This window comes from Leucoraja erinacea, chromosome 4, assembly GCF_028641065.1.
Source record: "Leucoraja erinacea ecotype New England chromosome 4, Leri_hhj_1, whole genome shotgun sequence".
Lineage (NCBI taxonomy): Eukaryota > Metazoa > Chordata > Chondrichthyes > Rajiformes > Rajidae > Leucoraja > Leucoraja erinaceus.
The window spans coordinates 83,292,934-83,311,584 of NC_073380.1; the positions used below are offsets into that span (position 1 = coordinate 83,292,934).

Here is an 18,651-nt window from a genome sequence, read left to right on the forward strand (position 1 = left end):
TTTATTTTAAAAGACAGCTTGTGAACTTGTTTATAATCTCAACTGAAGCATTCTGCCTTTGATGGTACATTGCAGCAGGTGCTTTACTACCAGGGCAGAACTGGTCTTGATCCCGCAGTCTAACTCAATCAGGATGTACTTTGATCCAGGCCAGTGCTGACTCATCCAGATGGGGCATATCAATATGCTGGTTTGTACAGAAAAACATTGCTCAGTAGAGCCCTCAACAGCTTCAATTTTGACAAGTGAAAGCTATCAGTCAGGCTCACTTCTTTTCTTCATCTAGCACTTATCCTTTCTTCATCTAACAATCAAGCACCTTCCAACAAAGCTCAGTGAATAGATTTTAGAATTCACCTCACCTACTGATCCTATCGTCAATTTCCCATACTACACTTAACTAGGGAACCATTGTGATCAAAGATGATCTAGCTTACCTTTCACAATTGCAAATTTCAAAGATAATGGACATTGACTAAGACTGCTAAAAATAAAAATAAAACCTGGAGATGCAGGAAATTTAAAAGTTAAAACAGAAATTACCAGAAATGTTCAACAGAAGACACATTCAAGGGAAGAGAAGCAGTTAATCTTTCAGGATGGAGACTCTATCTAGAGATGAATCAGCACATTGATCGGAGCTGTAGCCAAATGCGCAACAGACCCAGACAATGATGCTCACCGCTTGCTCATGTGACGCCTATCCTGCTGCTGAAAATGCTCTTTAGGAATTCAATTGATTTTATTATCCAATCTGGAATTGTATTAATGTTACTCCTGCCACAGTGCATTATAATCTTGTGTCTGAATATTCTGGGATGTATACCCACTTCATAGTCAGGTGAAGAGCTCTCGGCAAACCCACTTCATAGTCAGGTGAAGAGCTCTCGGCGAACTCTCCAGTGCAGTGTTGAAGAAATGTCAGAACTGTCATCTTTGGATGAGAAGTTAAACTCAGTTTGCTCTCTGGTATATACAAAAGTTCTATGGCACTATTTTTAAATGGGGGCGTGGAGGTCACAATGGTGCAGCAGTTTGTGCTAATCTCTTGCAGCTCAAGCAGCTGGGTTCAAAACCAACTTTGTGTGGAGTCGGGACGTACCCCATCACTGCATGGGTTTCCCAACTGTGCTTTGGTTTCCTCCACATCTCAAAGATGTCAGTTTTCTGCAGGAAGTTTCCCCTTATGTGGGAAAGTAGCAAAAGAAAATAAATGGGGGAATGTACGAGTAAATTAGTTATTTGGAAATAAGAAGGAGAATGGTATTGAAGGGATTGTTCTACAGAGAATTGGCATGCACTTGATGGGCTGAATAACCTGTGTAATAAATAACAATGCTTTCTGGGCAATGCTTTTTCCATCTGGTTGTGATAGTGTTGCTGTCAGTGGAGTTTGCTGTGCTCCTGCAGGACTTTCTGCATTATAACAGTGCACACCTTCCCCATGTACTTCTTGCAGGTACTTGGGCTTGCAGGCACTTCAGCATGTGGAAAGTACAATAAAAAAATGCAAGGAGCTGAATGGCCATCATAGATGTATTGGGGTCTACTCGATTTTGGATCAAGCAGTGGAATATTTTTGTTACTTGTCATGGGCACAAAAGGCTAAATGCTGTGCCACAAATTTTTTTAAAATCCTATAAATCTTACTTATTGTAAACATTTTGAGCACCTGTATTTATCTTGAAAATTGCCATGCATTCTGCAAGTCAAAACGTATGCTTATCCACCAACTCTTTTCCATCAATGGTTCCCAACAAATTTAATCGTAAAAGGTTGGATTTCGAATGTTTAAACATAGATGTATTGCTGTGGCTTTGTAGTGTATCTTGAATTGAATATTTTGCAATCAATTCAAATAGTCCTCAGTTTTTGGAATTCAATGAAAAGGTCTCTTAATTCCCAGGGCTACATGTAATGTATTTTTGTGTTAGGGTGCTTCAGTTGTATCCAAGTCTGTTAGGTTCTGTGCCCATTTAAAATGGACCCAAAGTTATGCATCTTATTTTAACTGCTGACCTCCCATTTAGTAAAAAGAACCATTGCAATGAATGTTGAACAAGTAAGAATCTAAGCTGATATTTTGTGTGGGACTGAGGCCGTGCTGTACTGCTCGAATTAATGCCTTTTGTATGGGATATAAATCTCTCATGGAAATTGCAGATTCTGTGCTACTATTTTAGCAAGGGGACGGAGAATTTGCCTTCAGTAGCCACCACCAAAATAGAAAAAAAGTTGACGCTTCATTCGAACACTAAAACACATTAACTCATCACTGATCTCTTAGTTTTGGAATCTTGTTCTGCACAGATTAACTGCCCTTTTGTCCACATTGAACTACTTTTTAACTTATTAATAGAAATCTTGAATTCTTGAGAGGCGTCATTTACAGTAAGTGACTTTTTCCATTCTGTTGCATTATAGATCCAATATCAGCCAATTATTTATTAGTAAACTATTTAACTTTGTCTTTTGTTTATTTCAAACCTTTTCACGTTATTTTGTGAATTTTCCAGCTATATTCTGTAGTGTCACTGATTTGTGTATGCCTGTATTCACAGTCTTTTTTTCAGTACCATATTTAATATTAGGAGATTATTGTAATTTGTAAAAACATCGTAGCTACTATAGTCAGTGTATGGAGTAATTTAATGTGTTCAGATGACTTTCATAACCATTTCAAATTATCTTCCATGATTTATAATGTTTTCTGAAGCCCCAGGGTAAACTAGAGCCTTATAATTCACTTCTAGCTATACATAATTCTGTGTCCATTGCACTTAAGTATAATGACCAAGAGCCTGCCCTTTTCCGGAGAATTGATAATAAACAGATCAGATTGAAGGATGAGCCTGCCAGCTGAGACTTTCCACCCTCCGATCCCTGGCTCTTGGATCCATGACCTCGTCTTTTTAGTAGCTGTCAAAAATTATTGACTCTTGAACAGGAGTAGAATCTCTTCCTTGAATCTGACCCACTGAATCATTTGATGTTCGCTTGTGTGCTAAAAAACAGTGGCAGAATTTTTTTAACCAGTCAGTATTAAGAAGTTTGCATAATATTCACCGTACCAGCAAAAGACCCCTTGAAACTGTCCTCCATCCCTATTAATCTTTGTCTTTGTGTGTCTGTGTCGCACTGCCGCAGTCATGCACTCTCACTGTAATGCTCTCTGCCCCCATTGCAGTCTACCTCTCTCTATCTCTTCTCTGTCTCTTGAGTCTCATTACTTTTAATTGACGGGGTTTTAAAAGATCCTGTCTTTGACATAATGAATAACCTTCTGTAACAAGGAGCAGATTAGTGAAATCAATAATCTGATTGGGATTGTAAATAAGCATTGCAAGACATAAAGTCTCCAGAGTGAAGCACTCCAGAGATCTGGAGGCCAGACTTTTTTTTAAAACTTTAAAAAAAAAGATTATTCTATACACTATTTAAACATTTTTTTTGTGAGAAAGGTTTTTATGTGGCATGAACTTGGAGCATTTTGTTACAAAATGGCCCGGGTTTTACAGAAAGCACTTCTTGATCTAATCATTAACTCTTCAGTTTTGTCCAACAATTTTTGAAGTTTGTTTTTCTTGTAGAGTATGCCCAACTCAGCAAAAGATTGTTGAACTGGATAAATTCTTGAAGACGTTTAGCCACATCTGCAATTCTTCTGCAATGTACTTTATACCTTCCAGCCAGTTAGAATATTTTCAAGCACAAGTTGGGTAATAGGCAGGTTATGTTACAGACAAAATCACAATTCTGCAATGATCCTTATAAACGAATGTTGGCCCAGTGCTTTATAGCCAATGAAGTAGTTCTGAAGTGTAGGTAACTTGAGAAGTAGTAGCAGCCAATTGGCATTCTTCAAGTTTCCACTGACAGTAACATTGATGCTAATAACATTGACTAGACTAAGTGTAGGTATGTTACAAAACTTACCTTCAGCGGCGCTACAGTTCTACCACTGGCCGTGTACGCGACTTTGGCGCCTTTGATGGGGGGGGGGGGGGGGGGGGGGGTTAAAATGCGGTTTTCTCCTGCCTGCCGGAGTTTTATTTTCTCGGGCTGCTAGCTAATGCTGAAGAATTGCTCCGACTGCTATTCTGTGAATTTTTTTTAAACCGCGGGACAATTTCAGCGCTGGAGTAAAATAAAAATCCGCTTCTAATGCCGTCAACGCTGACAACGGGACGGATTTCCCGTACGAGACAGCTAAAGGTAAACCGTTTAGTTTACATATAACCGTGCACCTTAATCCAAATTTTACATTGCGAAAAGGTGATTTAGGCCCCATACGAACCGGCAGTGTTTTTCCTGCTGATATGGGGTTTAAATTCATCGCAACCGCAACGTTCTAATCTCATTGTCATGGATTTATAGGCCAAATGGAAGGAATTTAATGTTTAATACCTGTAAATTAATGGCCATTTAAATCATCTTGCGAGTGGGTTTTTCTGGAATGCGATCAATTGGAACATTGCGGTTTGCGGTGAAATACTGCCGGTTCGTATGGGGGAAAAAAATCACCGTTTCGCAACTTCAAATGTGAATTAAAGGCCTCTTAAGGAGCACTTTTATACATAAAATAAACGACTTTCCTTTACCTGTCCCGTACCTGAAATCCGTCCCCGTTGTCGGCGTTGACAACTTTAGCAGCTGATTTTAAAATGACTCCAGCGCTGAACTTGTCGGACGATTTAAAAAAAAATACACAGAACGGCCGTCGTAACGATTCTTCAGCAAAACATTGCACTCCAACCAAATATATTCCAGGACAAGGTAGGAAAAAAACGTGTTTTAACCTCCCCCCCCCAAAGGTGCCAAAATCGCGCACACGGCCAGTGGCTGAATTGCAGTGCCGCTGAAGGTAAGTATTGTAACATATCTAGATACCGGGTACCGTTTTTGCGCAAACTTAAAAACAACGCAAACCGGAAGAGTAGAAGATCAGTTTTAGTAATAAGATGTTGGATGATGAATAAACAAAGACAGAACTCCCAAGTTCTTCTAAGCAATCACATCATAGGATATTTTGCATGGACATGAGGATAGGTGAGTCTTGATTTGATGTTTCCATTGTAAAATGGAACCTGTGACCGTGCAGTACTACCTTGATATTGCATTAGATTATGAGGCTGGGTCTTTATGCTCAAGGTTGGCTGCAATGGAACTAAATATTTCTACATCCTGAGACACAGCTGACATACAACACTAGTACTCTAAAAGAAGAGATAAATAAGTATATCCTCTACATATATTTGGAACAAGGGTTTTTGATTTTATCCTTGTTCAGAAACATGCTGAAAAGGGGAGAGCACACACGGTATGTGGCAGTAAAGGATAACCTCTGACATAATTGGTTGCATCAATCCGATACCTTAGTGTGTGAATTGTCTTTCATAACTCTGTGCCCAACACAGCTAAATCTGGCATTGTGTGAGAATGTTATTGTTCACATATGTTTTATAGCATTTAACCAATCTGGGTACAAGGCTCCAGATATTTACATAACATTGAAATCTGTATCAACCCAGAAAATAAAGCAGACCACACTGCCTCTGGTGGTAAACACAGCATGCAGGAGTCTGCACGCACATGCACACACTGGCACGCACACAGAGGCACAATAACTGTAGCTTATATTAAATTGTGTAACATGTACACATACCCCTTTCCAACTAGGATAGCGCATTACTGTCACTTTGAAAACACAATTATTCCTTAGAGAATTGAACCAATACCCAAGTTATAGTAGAATTAGGCCATTCGGCCCATTGGGTCCTCTCCGCCATTCAATCATGGCTGATCTAATCTCAATTTCCTGCCTTCACCCCATAACCCCTGACACCCGTTCTAATCGAGAATTTGACTATCTCTGCCTTAAAAATATCCACTGACTTGGCCTCCACAGCCCAAGTATAACCGGGCCATCAATGAGTTGCACAGATTAACTACCCTCTCACTAAGAATGTTCTTCCTCACTTTCTTTCTAAAAGAGCGCCCTTTAATTCTGATGCTATGACCTCTGGTCCTAGACTCTCCCACCAGTGGAAACATCCTTTCCACATCCACTCTATCTATGCCTTTCATTATTCTGTAAGTTTCAATGAGGTTCCCCTTCAATCTTCCAAACTCCAGCGAGACGAGGCCCAGTGCTGTCAAATGCTCATCATATGCTAACCCACTCATTCTTGGAATCATTCTTGTAAACCTCCTCTGGATCCTCTCCAGACCCAGCACATCCTTCCTCAGACATGGAGCCCAAGTTTGCTCACAGTACTCCAAATGCAGCCTGACCAGCGCCTTATAGAGCCTCAGTATTACATCTCTGTTTTTGTATTCCATTCCTCTTGATATAAATGCTAGCATTGAATTTGCCTTCCTTGCAAATTAACTTTTTGGAAGTCCTGCACCAGCCCTCCCAAGTCCCGTTGCACCTCCGATTTCTGGATTCTCTCTCCATTTAGAAAATAATCTATGCCTTTATTCTTATTACCAAAATGCATGACTCCGCACTTTGCTATACTGAATTTCATCTGCCACTTCTATGCCTACTCTCCTAACCTGTCCAAGTCCTTCTGCAGAGTCTTTGCTTCCTCTACACTGCCTACCCCTTCACCAATCTTAGCATCATCTGCAAATTTGGTCTCAAAGCTTTCAATCCCCTTATCCAAATCATTAATATACAGTACAACGTGAAGAGAAGCGGCCCCCACACCAACCAGTGCGGAACTCCTCTAGTCACTGGCAGCCAACCGAAAAAAGCGCCTTTTATTACAACTCTTTGCCTTCTGCCATCCAGCGAACCTGCTGTTCATGATGTGGTCGTAAAATGTGGTAGCTGAAGAAGGTTCTTGACCAGAAACGTCACCTATTCCTTCGCTCCAAAGATGCTGCCTCACCCGCTGAGTTTCTCCAGAATTTTTGTCTACCTGCTATCCATGATTTAATACCATGGGCTTTCAACTTCCCTTGCAGCCTGACGTGCGGCACCTTATCAAAGGCCTTCTGAAAATCTACCTAAACAACATCTACAACCTCGCCTCTGTCTGTCCTGCTATTAACTTCCTCAAAGAACTCCAGCAAATTTGTCAGGCAAGATCTTCCCTTCACAGAACCATGTTGACTTTGGCCTATTTTATCGTGAACTTCCAAGTACTGCGTTACCTCATCCTTTATAATTGACTCTAAAATCTTACCAACCGCTTATGTCAGGCTAACCGGCCTATAGTTTCCGCGCTCCTGCTTTGCTCCTTTCTTGTACAGCAGGGTGATATTCACAATTTTCCAATCTTCAGGAACCACTCCTAACTCTAGGGATTCTTGAAATATTGTTTTCTATTGCATTTCAGTAATATTTATCTGCACAGTAGCAACTTTGCTTGATCTGTGGTATTTTTTTAAATGATCTTTTCATAATTTGGAAATAATGCTGTGTCAAAGCATTTGCGAAATATTGTGGGGAAGTGGAATATGGAATAATTTTAGCTGTCATGAAACAAAAGGTTATAATATTTCTGCATTCAAATAATTGAATGGATAGTGTTTTGTGGCACACCATTCACTTTCAAATCCCTTTTAATGAATCTCTCTCTCTCTCAAGCTTTATCCCATTTTCCTACCTGTAATTTTCACAAACTTTTATAATTGTTTCCATCTCATTCTCCTCTTTCCCCCTCTTTAATCTTGTGTGAACAGTAAATTTAATTAGTGCTTGTAATTTTATTCTGAAGATGCCTCCTATAAGATTTTATAAAAATCATGTTTTTTTATAGTATAATTTTAATGGTAATTTTTTTTTTCCTTGTGTTTAATATTTTTCTGCATACAGTTTGGATAATTTATGAACAAGTGATGATTGCTGCCCTTGACCTCAGTCGTGACAACTTGGCAATGGTAGGTACCATTACCATTCAGGAACATTTCCCAGATCTTTCTTTCTGTTTTTTTAAGTTTTTGAATATAATGATATGGTATGTGTGTTAATTTTACTGAAATTCAAGTTATTTAAGATTCTAAAAGTTGATATGATCCCTTTCGTTCATTCACTATTTTGTGTTGAGGCATTTTATGCACATAGCCTTGACGGTGCAGACCCAAATATATATAGAAAAGCACAAAATGTTCAAAATGTGCTGCAGTTCAATTATTCCTGGGATTTTCTATTTTATCTTTTAGGTATTGTTTATCTGCTTTTGTGTAAATGTAAATTGTTTGTGCTGAAATTGTGAATCTGAAGCTGAGCAGCTTGAGATTCCAAGAGGCCCAATCCAAATTGTTGGCTGTTGTAGATTAGAGTTCACCAGGCCTATTTTAGAAATGGTGGTTAAGAAGGAACTGCAGATGCTGGAAAATCGAAGGTAGATTAAAGTGCTGGAGAAACTCAGCGGGTGCAGCAGCATCTATGGAGCGAAGTAAATAGGCAACGTTTCAGGCCAAAACCCTTCTTCAGACCCAGTAGGGGGGGGGAGGGATGGGGAGAAGAAAGGAAAAAGGAAGAGGAGGATCCCGAGGACTGAGGGAGAGCTGAGAAGGGGAGGAGACAACAAGGACTACCGGAAATTGGCGAATTCAATGTTTATGCCACTAGGGTGCAGACTGCCCAAGCGGAATATGAGGTGCTGCTCCTCCAATTTCCGGTGGTGCTCACTCTGCCCATAGAGGAGGCCCAGGACAGAAAGGTCGGATTTGGAGTGGGAGGGGGAGTTGAAGTGCTGAGCCACAGGGAGATCAGGTTGGTTAATACGGACCGAGCGGAGGTGTTCGGTGAAACGATCGCCAAGCCTACGCTTGGTCTCACCGATGTAGAGCAGCTGACATCTAGAGCAGCGGATGCAATAGATGAGGTTGGAGGAGATGCAGGTGTATCTCTGTCGCACCTGGAATGGCTGCTTGGGTCCTTGAATGGAGTCGAGGGGGGAGGTAAAGCAACAGGTGTAGCATCTCCTGCAGTTGCAAGGGAAAGTGCCCGGGGAGGGGGTGGTGTGGGAGGAAAGGGAAGAATTGACTAGGGAGTTACGGAGGGAGTGGTCTTTGCGGAAAGCAGATGGGGGGGGGGGGGGATGGGAAGATGTGATGAGTGATGAGTGGGGGGTCACGTTGGAGGTGGCGAAAATGACGGAGGATTATTAGTTGTATGTGACGGCTAGTGGGGTGGAAGGTGAGGACTAGGGGGACTCTGCCCTAGTTACGAGTGGGGGGATAGGGAGAGAGAGCAGTGTTACGGGGTATGGAAGAGACCCTGGTGAGAGCCTCATCTATAGTAGGGGAGGGGAACCCCCGTTCCCTGAAGAAAGAGGACATTTCCGATGCAGCGTAGATGGAGGAATTGGGAGTAGGGGATGGAGTCCTTACAGGAAGCAGGATGGGATGGGAAGAAGAGAGGTCTAGATAGCCATGGGAGGCAGTCGTTCCAGGTGCAATCCTGTGGTAACAGCAACCTGGACATTTCCATCTTCGAGTATTGCAGGTCTCAACTGTTCAAGTGCACCTCAATATGTTTCGGAAGGGATAAGATTCCCCCACCACGTTTTCAGCCAGAGTTCCAACCCCTATTAATTACTGAAGCAAAAATATTTCCTCCTCATGTAATTCTGTCAAGGAAATCTCTAACCCTTGGTCTTTGACCCCTTGGTCAGGAAATAGGTGCTTCTTATTTACCCTCTGACCTCTGGCAGATTTATACACCAAGTGAAGTGATTAACTGGCCACTGATTTGAATCTTTTGAAAGGAACTGAAAACTTGTCCAATTCAACTCAAGCGGACCAGAGTTGGAATATTGAGAGGGTTAAAAACATTTGTAAAACAAATGTATCTTTCCCCACCATAAAATTATGATTTAAAGGGTTCACTTTGCTTTGATATTCTTTGAAGCAGCTAATTGGCAGATCAAGAATGAGGTTGTGCACATTTGTTATCGAGCATAAATTCTGGAATTAAACTCTCCCTTCAGCCTCTTTGTTCCAAAGAAAACAACCACAGTCCACCCCGTCTTTGCAGCTGTAATTTTCTAATCCTGGCAACATCCTCATGAATCTCTTCTGCCTCCTCTCCAATGCAATCAAATCTTTCCTGTAGTGGGCTTGTTCATCTGCACTGCCTGCAAAAAAAGTAAATTGCACAGACTGCCTGAAACAAAGAACATTGGTATTAATTTCACAAATCACTCCTATCGTTAGCTTTGTCTTTGAATGAGTTCTATGGTAAGCTCTAATTTATATTGTTTGTGTCTAATGACGAAAGAGGGGCTGATGGCATGTAATCCATCTGTTCCATGTTCCATGTGCACAATATTTCTTTCATCTTAATTGAGTGGGAAAAATCTGTATTTAAAAAATATACAGTTAATAGTTCAATAAGTCAAAGTAAAACATAATGGAAATTTTCTGCATTCATGTTTCAGAATTTGATTGCTGGTGGCAAGGCCAGCATTTATTGCCTATTATTTGACTATGTTAATAAATTGTAGTTTACAGAGATAGAAATGGTGCGTGCAGCTTCTTGTTGCTTGATTATTAAACAATTGTAAGTGCAGTGAAGGGTGTCAGAGGGGAATGCAAAACTTAACTTCTACTGCTGTTTTCCCTGTCCACAGCAATGTCTACATGAACTTCGCAAACAGTTTCCTGGCAGCCACAGAGTGAAGCGATTGACTGGCATGCGATTTGAATCCCTTGAAAGGTACTTGAGAACTGATTTAGTCCGCCACAGAAGAGCAAGAGTTAGGACCATGTAAAGGATCGAAGCATCTTCGTGGAAAATATGTTTCGGGATTTGATGGGGCTTGTTGCTTTGAAACTCTTTGAAGTAGCTAATTGGCAAATGGGAAAAGATCCTGCCCATTTGGCATTAAGCACAAGCTGATAATTAACACAACCTGAGTCTACCACTTGATAATTAGAAGTATTTGATGCATCTAAATACTTGATCGTGTGACAAGATTATTTAATTAATCTTTCTTAAGGTATGAAGATGCCAACAAGATGTACGATGGAATATTGCAAGAAGATCCAACAAACACAGTAAGCAATTAAGATTATTGATCCGTTTTAGGGTAACAAATCCTCATATTTACATAGAGCATAAAACGGCATAGCATATGAATAGGTTCTCTGGTGCACAATGTCTGTGTTGAACATGATGGCCAAATCAAAACTAATCTCTGCCTGCACGTGATTGGTATCCCTCCATTCTCTGCATATCCGTCTGCATTGCTAAAAGCCCCCTTAAATGCCACTATCATATCTGCCTCCATCACCACTCCCGGCACCACTTTCCAGGCACCCACCACTCCCTGCGTAAAGGAAAACTTGCTCCGCAGTTGTCCTTTTAATTTTGCCCCTTTCATTATAACGCTATTGCCCTCTAGTCTTTTCAACTTCCATCTGGGGATAAAGGCTCTGACTGTTTTCTGTGCCTCTCATAATTATGTATACCTATCAGAGCTCCCCTCAGCCTCCTTTTGCTCCAGAGAAAATAATTTGTTTGTCTATCCACTCTTTCACCAAAGGAATCATTTACTGAGTAATAGTTGTTGGAGAAGAGAGAAACTACCAATATTAATTGCTTCCTGGAGTTAACCTGGTGAAATACCTCAGTTCATTGACTGTCATTCTACAATATGAGTCTGTTTATTAGCAACTGTTGAATTATTTATCATTAGCATCCCAGCTTGGTGATTTGCCAATTTTATTTGATCACCCAATCTTAGCAGTGAGAGCTATTGACGAAGCTCTTACCTGAACACCAGCTCACCCCACTCATGCCTTAGGTAACATATGTTTTATGCAGTTACCTAGATTGAAATATTTCTTTCTTGAGCAAGGATATGGAGGCAAGGTTATTCTGTCTGTTGGAGGTTAGTGGAAATATTATGATTCAAAGTGCCACAAAAGAACTGCTCTTGAGATTTAAAATACATTGCACCTCATTTTGCATTTAAAAGCTGTGTACAAAACATTCCCTGACCTCAGCACGATGAAGGATGGAGTCTGTACTGCTGGTGTCTTATTTTCACCACGCAGTTGGGTAAATGGTGTTAAAATACAGTATAAAGAATCTGACTGCGTAGCATGAATAAGTGTTTCTTTTGCACTTCCCGCTCCATAGGCTTTTAGCAATTCTGGGTTGCTGATTAAAATACTGTTATCATGATACCAATACTATTTTTATACTTCAAGATGTGAACATTTTACTTGATTATATTGCCTGTAAACAAACAATTGGCATCCCAAACTTAAAGAGGTTTAACTTTGCATTCTTGGATTTGCTTTCCTACCTGTCAGTAGTACAGAGAACAGCCTGATTACACAGATGCGAAGAGATGAAGGGATACAAAAAGAAATGCCAAATAAAACACAGTACTTCAAAAGTTGTATGAAATGTGTGTTATCGGTCAGAATTTATATGAAGACAGATTACCTCCTGGTTTCATTTCAGATCTGAAGTTGGACAACATCTGCTGCAATAGTGTGGATGTGTAACAGACAGAACCCACCCCCATTCATGCTATCTTGTCATTTTCATCCTGAATTCACAAGCTTTTGTTTTTGTGGATTCCTTAGTATGCAGTTAAGATCAGATTTGTGTAATAAATTATTGGGTGTTGGAAGTTGTTCAGACGTTAGGTACCTGCTGGTAATCATTTCCATAAGGGACATGTAGCTGAAAAACGCACTGCGCGATTTTAAACAGAGACCTTTTGCCTTGTTTGTTTTGGCATGTGAGAAATTTGTAATGGTTTCTTCTGATGTCAGGTTGCCTGTACTTGGTGCTGCCTCAGAATATTAAGTTTTCATGTTGGCAGTTGCTGTAAGATAAATAGACAGACTTGAAAGAAAAACCTCTGTGCAGGGAACCAGGGAAATGCCACCAAGAAAAACAGTTTTCAGACTACATTCCCCTGATTATGTTTTGCCAAATAATCTGTAAAATATTTTTTTACCTACAAAAAAGCTCAGCAATTTACTCGGTGTCATTAAACATGTTAATTCCGTTGATTATCTGAAGACGTAACAAATTTAATTCTCCCGGAGGTTAATGAACTGATTAGTAACTTTGCATTGGTGGAAAATATCCTTCTAAACTGTAATTTTGAACACAGCAAAGGTGCTGTATGTTTATTTGATACATGGAGATATAGTGACCAATACCTTGAGTTAGATAATTCACCGGTGAGAAATTTGAGGCTTTCCCCTTTAAACATGAGCCTTTTGACTAACTTTCTGAAAACTTTAAATTGTCCTCATTTTTACATGTACAGGAAGTGTAACTCAAAAGTCAAAGCCACTGTCTGGTGATGGCAATAAGAACATAAATAGATGCAGAACCAGATCATTTCCCCTTGTGCCTGCCTTGTCATTTTATCAGATGGCTGATCTTTTAACTTGACATCACTTTCCTTCATTAACCACATATTCCTTTATTGTTTTAATATTTGAAAGGTTATTAATCTCTGGTTTGATTGTAATCAGCGACTGAGCTTTCTGCTTGGGGAGAGAATTTTTAAGACCCACTACTTTCTGGTTGGAGGAATACCTTCTAATTTCTCTCCTGAATGGTTGATCCCTTTCTTGGAGACTGTGATCCCTGTTTATAGTTATACCATACATGGGAAACATCATATTTTTCACTCGGAAATTGGGAGGGGTTGGAACTCTGCCTAAAAAGTGGTAGCAAAAGTAACATTCCTTGTGATAAATCTGCCATCCAAGGAATCAATCTGCTTAACCTTCGTAAAATGCTGCTTATTGCAAATATATTCTTCCTTGGGTAGGGAAAGCAGACATGTCCACAATATTCCCAGTGAATTAGAGCATGACATCTCCACTCATGCACTCAAATTGTCTAAACTTAAAGGCGAACATATTTGTGTCTTCTAATTATGTACTGAACCTGCTTATTAACTTTCAATAATTAATGTAACAAGAACACCATGGTTTTATTTTTAAATGAGTGAAAGATGTTGATACTCAAACACCATCTTTCAGTCCCATTTAAAAATAAAATCAATTTGGTATTTTTTACTAATAAACTGAATGGTCTTACAATTTTTCTACACAATGTCACAAATCCAGGTCCTTGTCCATTCAGTTAAACTGTCTAAATCCCCACAAGGTCTATTCTAGCTCAAATTGCCATCTAGCTTTGCTTCCACAACAAACATTGATGTTACACTTGACCTTCTCATCCTAATCATTCTCTTTATGGCACCTCAATGGTCATCCCCTTGTTTAAAAAGTAATCAATTTGTTCCTATTCTATTTTCTTTCTGCTAACTTCCATCCAAAATAGAATATAACTACTTGAATGTTACCAGGTGAGAAAGAGCTTCACGTGTAACTCCTCTATCCTCTTCTCGTACATTTGGCGTTTGCTTCCTTTACATCAGTGAGACACAGCATAGACTAGGTGTTGACATATATGAAAAATATGCTCTCAATTGTAAAGAAGTTAATCTTAATGTTGTATTGTTACTCAGACAAACTTGGTGCAGGTGGTGAATGACTGACAATGATAGCAGCCAATAGTAACTGACAATGATAACAGCCAAAGAGAGGTGCTGTTATTGATGTGTGAGCATGTGTGTAAATAAAGTTTCTCTTCCAGTTTGAACAAGATGGATGCCCCACTGTGTTTTTTACTGCTCTGAATTATCTTCGGTCTAGCACTGGGTAGGCTGCAAGAATCGCTGCACAATGCACCTCTGCCAACACTAGGTAACAGTTTCGCCGAACACTCACGCTTGGCTTGCCAAGGACTGCTGGATTTTCCGGTTGCTAACCATTTAAATTCCCATTTTAATTTCCCATTCCCACTATCTTTTAGCTTTGCAATGTCATATGACATTGCAAATCTAAAAGATGAAGAGATGTCAAAGAAATTAAAACTTGAAGTGATAAATAGGTTCCAAGTGTTTCAGGAAGGGGATGATATTGAAGAACAGTGGTAAACTTTTCAGGAGGCAGTTTTGGCCGAAGACGTGGGACCAGAAAAGAAAGTTGGATAAGATCAGACACATGGGAGATGATTGACAGAAGCTGAGACATAAAGCAGAAGAGAGAGAGAGAACAAGGCCAACCGAAGAAAGGAAAGAAATGGCAGAAAATTATAGACAAATACACAAACTAGTGAAGAGGAGATGCAGAAAAGATTTAAAAAAAAGCTTGGATAGAAAGCAAATGCACAGAAGCACAAGAAGCCAGGAGCAGAAATGACATCCATACACTCTACCGCATAGTCAGAGATCTGGGAGATCCCGGTAGTAACTCTGGTGCCCCCATAAAAGACAAGAGCGGGAGATTACTTCTGACAGAAGTAGAGCCGAACATGCAATGAGTTGAACAAAGAGATATTGAATCAACCTGAACCATCTGAACTCTTTGTCTTCCCTGAAGAGGAAGATACTCCAGAACTACATGGTAAATGGTAGGGAATTGAAGAATGTAGGTGAACAGAGGGATCTGGGAATAACTGTGCACAGTTCCCTGAAAGTGGAATCTCATGTAGATAGGGTGGTAAAGAAAGCTTTTGGTGTGCTGGCCTTTATAAATCAGAGCATTGAGTATAGAAGCTGGGATGTAATGGTAAAATTGTACAAGGCATTGGTGAGGCCAATTCTGGAGTATGGTGTACAATTTTGGTCGCCTAATTATAGGAAGGATGTCAACAAAATAGAGAGAGTACAGAGGAGATTTACTAGAATGTTGCCTGGGTTTCAGCAACTAAGTTACAGAGAAAGGGTGAACAAGTTAGGGCTTTATTCTTTGGAGTGCAGACGGTTAAGGGGGGACTTGATAGAGGTTTTTAAAATGATGAGAGGGATAGACAGAGTTGACGTGGAAAAGCTTTTCCCACTGAGAGTAGGGAAGATTCAAACAAGGGGACATGACATGAGAATTAAGGGACTGAAGTTTAGGGGTAACATGAGGGGGAACTTCTTTACTCAGAGAGTGGTAGCTGTGTGGAATGAGCTTCCAGTGAATGTGGTGGAGGCAGGTTCGTTTTTATAATTTAAAAATAAATTGGATAGTTATATGGATGGGAAGGGAATGGAGGGTTATGGTCTGAGCGCAGGTATATGGGACTAGGGGAGATTATGTGTTCGGCACGGACTAGAAGGGTCGAGATGGCCTGTTTCCGTGCTGTAATTGTTATATGGTTATATGGTTAACTAGAGGTGGAGGTTGGACCAATCACAGAAACGAAAGTTACAAATGCATTTAAGAATCTGAAAAATAACAAAACAGCAGTCCTCAAACAGATTCCAGCAGAAGTTCTAAAGAGCAGAGGGGAAATGTTGAGTGGGAAACTCACGAAGCTATGTAAAGCATGCTGGTAAGAAAAACGTGTACCAGAAGATTGGAGGAAAGGTATGATAGTGAAATTGCCAAAGAAAGGAGATCTTAGTGACTGTGGAAACTGGAGAGGGATCCCGTTGCTCTCATTCCCAGGAAAAGTGCTCTGTTCTGTACTGTTACATCGTCTTGGAGCAGCTCTGGATATGAAACTCCGTGATGAACAAGCAGGATTACGCATGCGAAGATCCTGCTGTGAACAGATCTTTGTGTTACGAAATGTGGTAGAACAATGCCTGGAATTTCAGAAGCCAACAATAATAAACTTTGTTGAATTCAAAAAGGCATTCGACAGTGTACATAGAGACACCCTGTGGCAAATTCTTAAAGTGTATGGCATCCCAGAGGCTTTCATAAACATCTTCAAGAACCATTACGAGAGATCCTGTTGCTGGGTCAAGGTTGAATCAGGAAACACATAATTCTTTGACATTGTCACAGGGGTAAGATAAGGTTGCCTTCTATCCCTCTTACTGTTTATTGTCATGATCGACTATGTCATGCGGAGGACAATGAACAAACCTGACTTTGGAATACCGTGGAGAACAGGAAGATGCCTCACAGATTTTGCCGATGACATTACACTACTAGCAGAGTCGAGACACACCCTTTAAGGGATGACAACCGCTCTGGAGGAGAATGCATCAAAGGTTGGATTAAAGATCAGCTGGCAGAAGACTAAGACCATGCAACCTGGAGACCAGCAACCAATAGACCAACTGATCATGGGGAACTTATGGAAAACGCCGCAAGATTTACCCATCTTGGCAGCATGTTCACAGAAGATGGAGATGTAGAGGTCCACATTAACTACCGAATTGGTAAAGCTGCATCAGTCTTCAGACGAATGCAGCCAATATGGTTGGTGGCAGGATATCCAAGATACTAAAAGTCAAGCTCTTCCCGTCAATAGACAAAAGACAATAGGTGCAGGAGTAGGCCATTTGGCCCTTCAAGCCAGCACCGCCATTCAATGTGATCATGGCTGATCATCTACAATCAGTACCCTGTTCCTGCCTTCTCCCCATATCCCCTGACTCTGCTATTTTTAAGCCCTATCCAACTCTCTCTTGAAACAATCCAGAGAACCTGCCTCCACCGCTCTCTGAGGCAGAGAATTCCACAGACTCACCACTCTCTTTGAGAAAAAGTGTTTCCTCGCCACCGTTCTAAATGGCTTACTCCTTATTCATTAACAGTGGCCCCTGGTTCTGGACTCCCCCAACATCGGGAACATGTTTCCTGCCTCTAGTGTGTCCAAGCCCTTAACAATCTTATTTGTTTCAATGAGATCTCCTCTCATCCTTCCAAACTCCAGAGTGTACAAGCCCAGCTGCTCCATTCTCTCAGCATATGACAGTCCCGCCATCCCGGGAATTAACCTTGTAAACCTACGCTGCACTCCCTCAATAGCAAGACCATAAATGCACACAATACTCCAGGTGTGGTCTCACTAGCGCTCTGTACAACTGCAGAAGGACCTCTTTGCTCCTATATTCGATTCCTCTTGTTATAAAGGCCAGCATGCCATTCACTTTCTTCACTGCCTACTGTACCTGCATGCTTACTTTCATAGACTGCTGTACAAGGATCCCCAGATCCCGTTGTACTTCCCCTTGTCCCAAATAGGTTGAACAAGTTAGGGCTTTATTCTTTGGAGCGCAGAAGGTTAAGGGGGGACGTGATAGAGGTCTTTAAAATGATGAGAGGGATAGACAGAGTTGACGTGGATAAGCTTTTCCCACTGAGAGGAGGGAAGATGCAAACAAGGAGACATGACTTGAGAATTAAGGGACAGAAGTTTAGGGGTAACATGAGGGGGAACTTCTTTACTCAGAGAGTGGTGGCTGTGTGGAATGAGCTTCCAGTGAAGATGGTGGAGGCAGGTGAGTTTTTATCATTTAAAAATAAATTGGATAGTTATATGGACGAGAAAGGAATGGAGGATTATGGTCTGAGCGCAGGTATATGGGACTAGGGGAGAATATGTGTTCGGCACGGACTAGAAGGGTCGAGATGGCCTGTTTCCGTGCTGTAATTGTTATATGGTTATATTGTTATATGGTTATAACTTGACGCCATTTAGATAGTAATCTGTCTTACTGTTTTTGCTACCAAAGTGGATAACCTCACATTTATCTGCATTAAACCTTATCTGCCATGCATCTGCCAACTCCATCAACCTGTCCAAGTCACCCTGCATTCTCATAGCATCCTCCTCACAGTTCACACTGCCACCCAGCTATGTGTCATCTGCAAATTTGCTAATGTTACTTTGAATCCCTTCATCCAAATCAT

At 40.7% G+C, this 18,651-nt stretch overlaps 1 protein-coding gene across 1 annotated transcript in view; it reads left to right on the top strand.

Moving 5' to 3' along the window:
• emc2 (ER membrane protein complex subunit 2) overlaps positions 1-18,651 on the top strand; it is a 145,195-nt gene that overhangs the window by 41,184 nt on the left and 85,360 nt on the right. Inside the window, exons 3-5 of the mRNA XM_055634679.1 lie at positions 7,829-7,893; positions 10,593-10,678; positions 10,962-11,019. Coding sequence (XP_055490654.1) covers positions 7,829-7,893; positions 10,593-10,678; positions 10,962-11,019 — 209 coding nt within the window. The remainder of the gene's footprint in view (positions 1-7,828; positions 7,894-10,592; positions 10,679-10,961; positions 11,020-18,651) is intronic.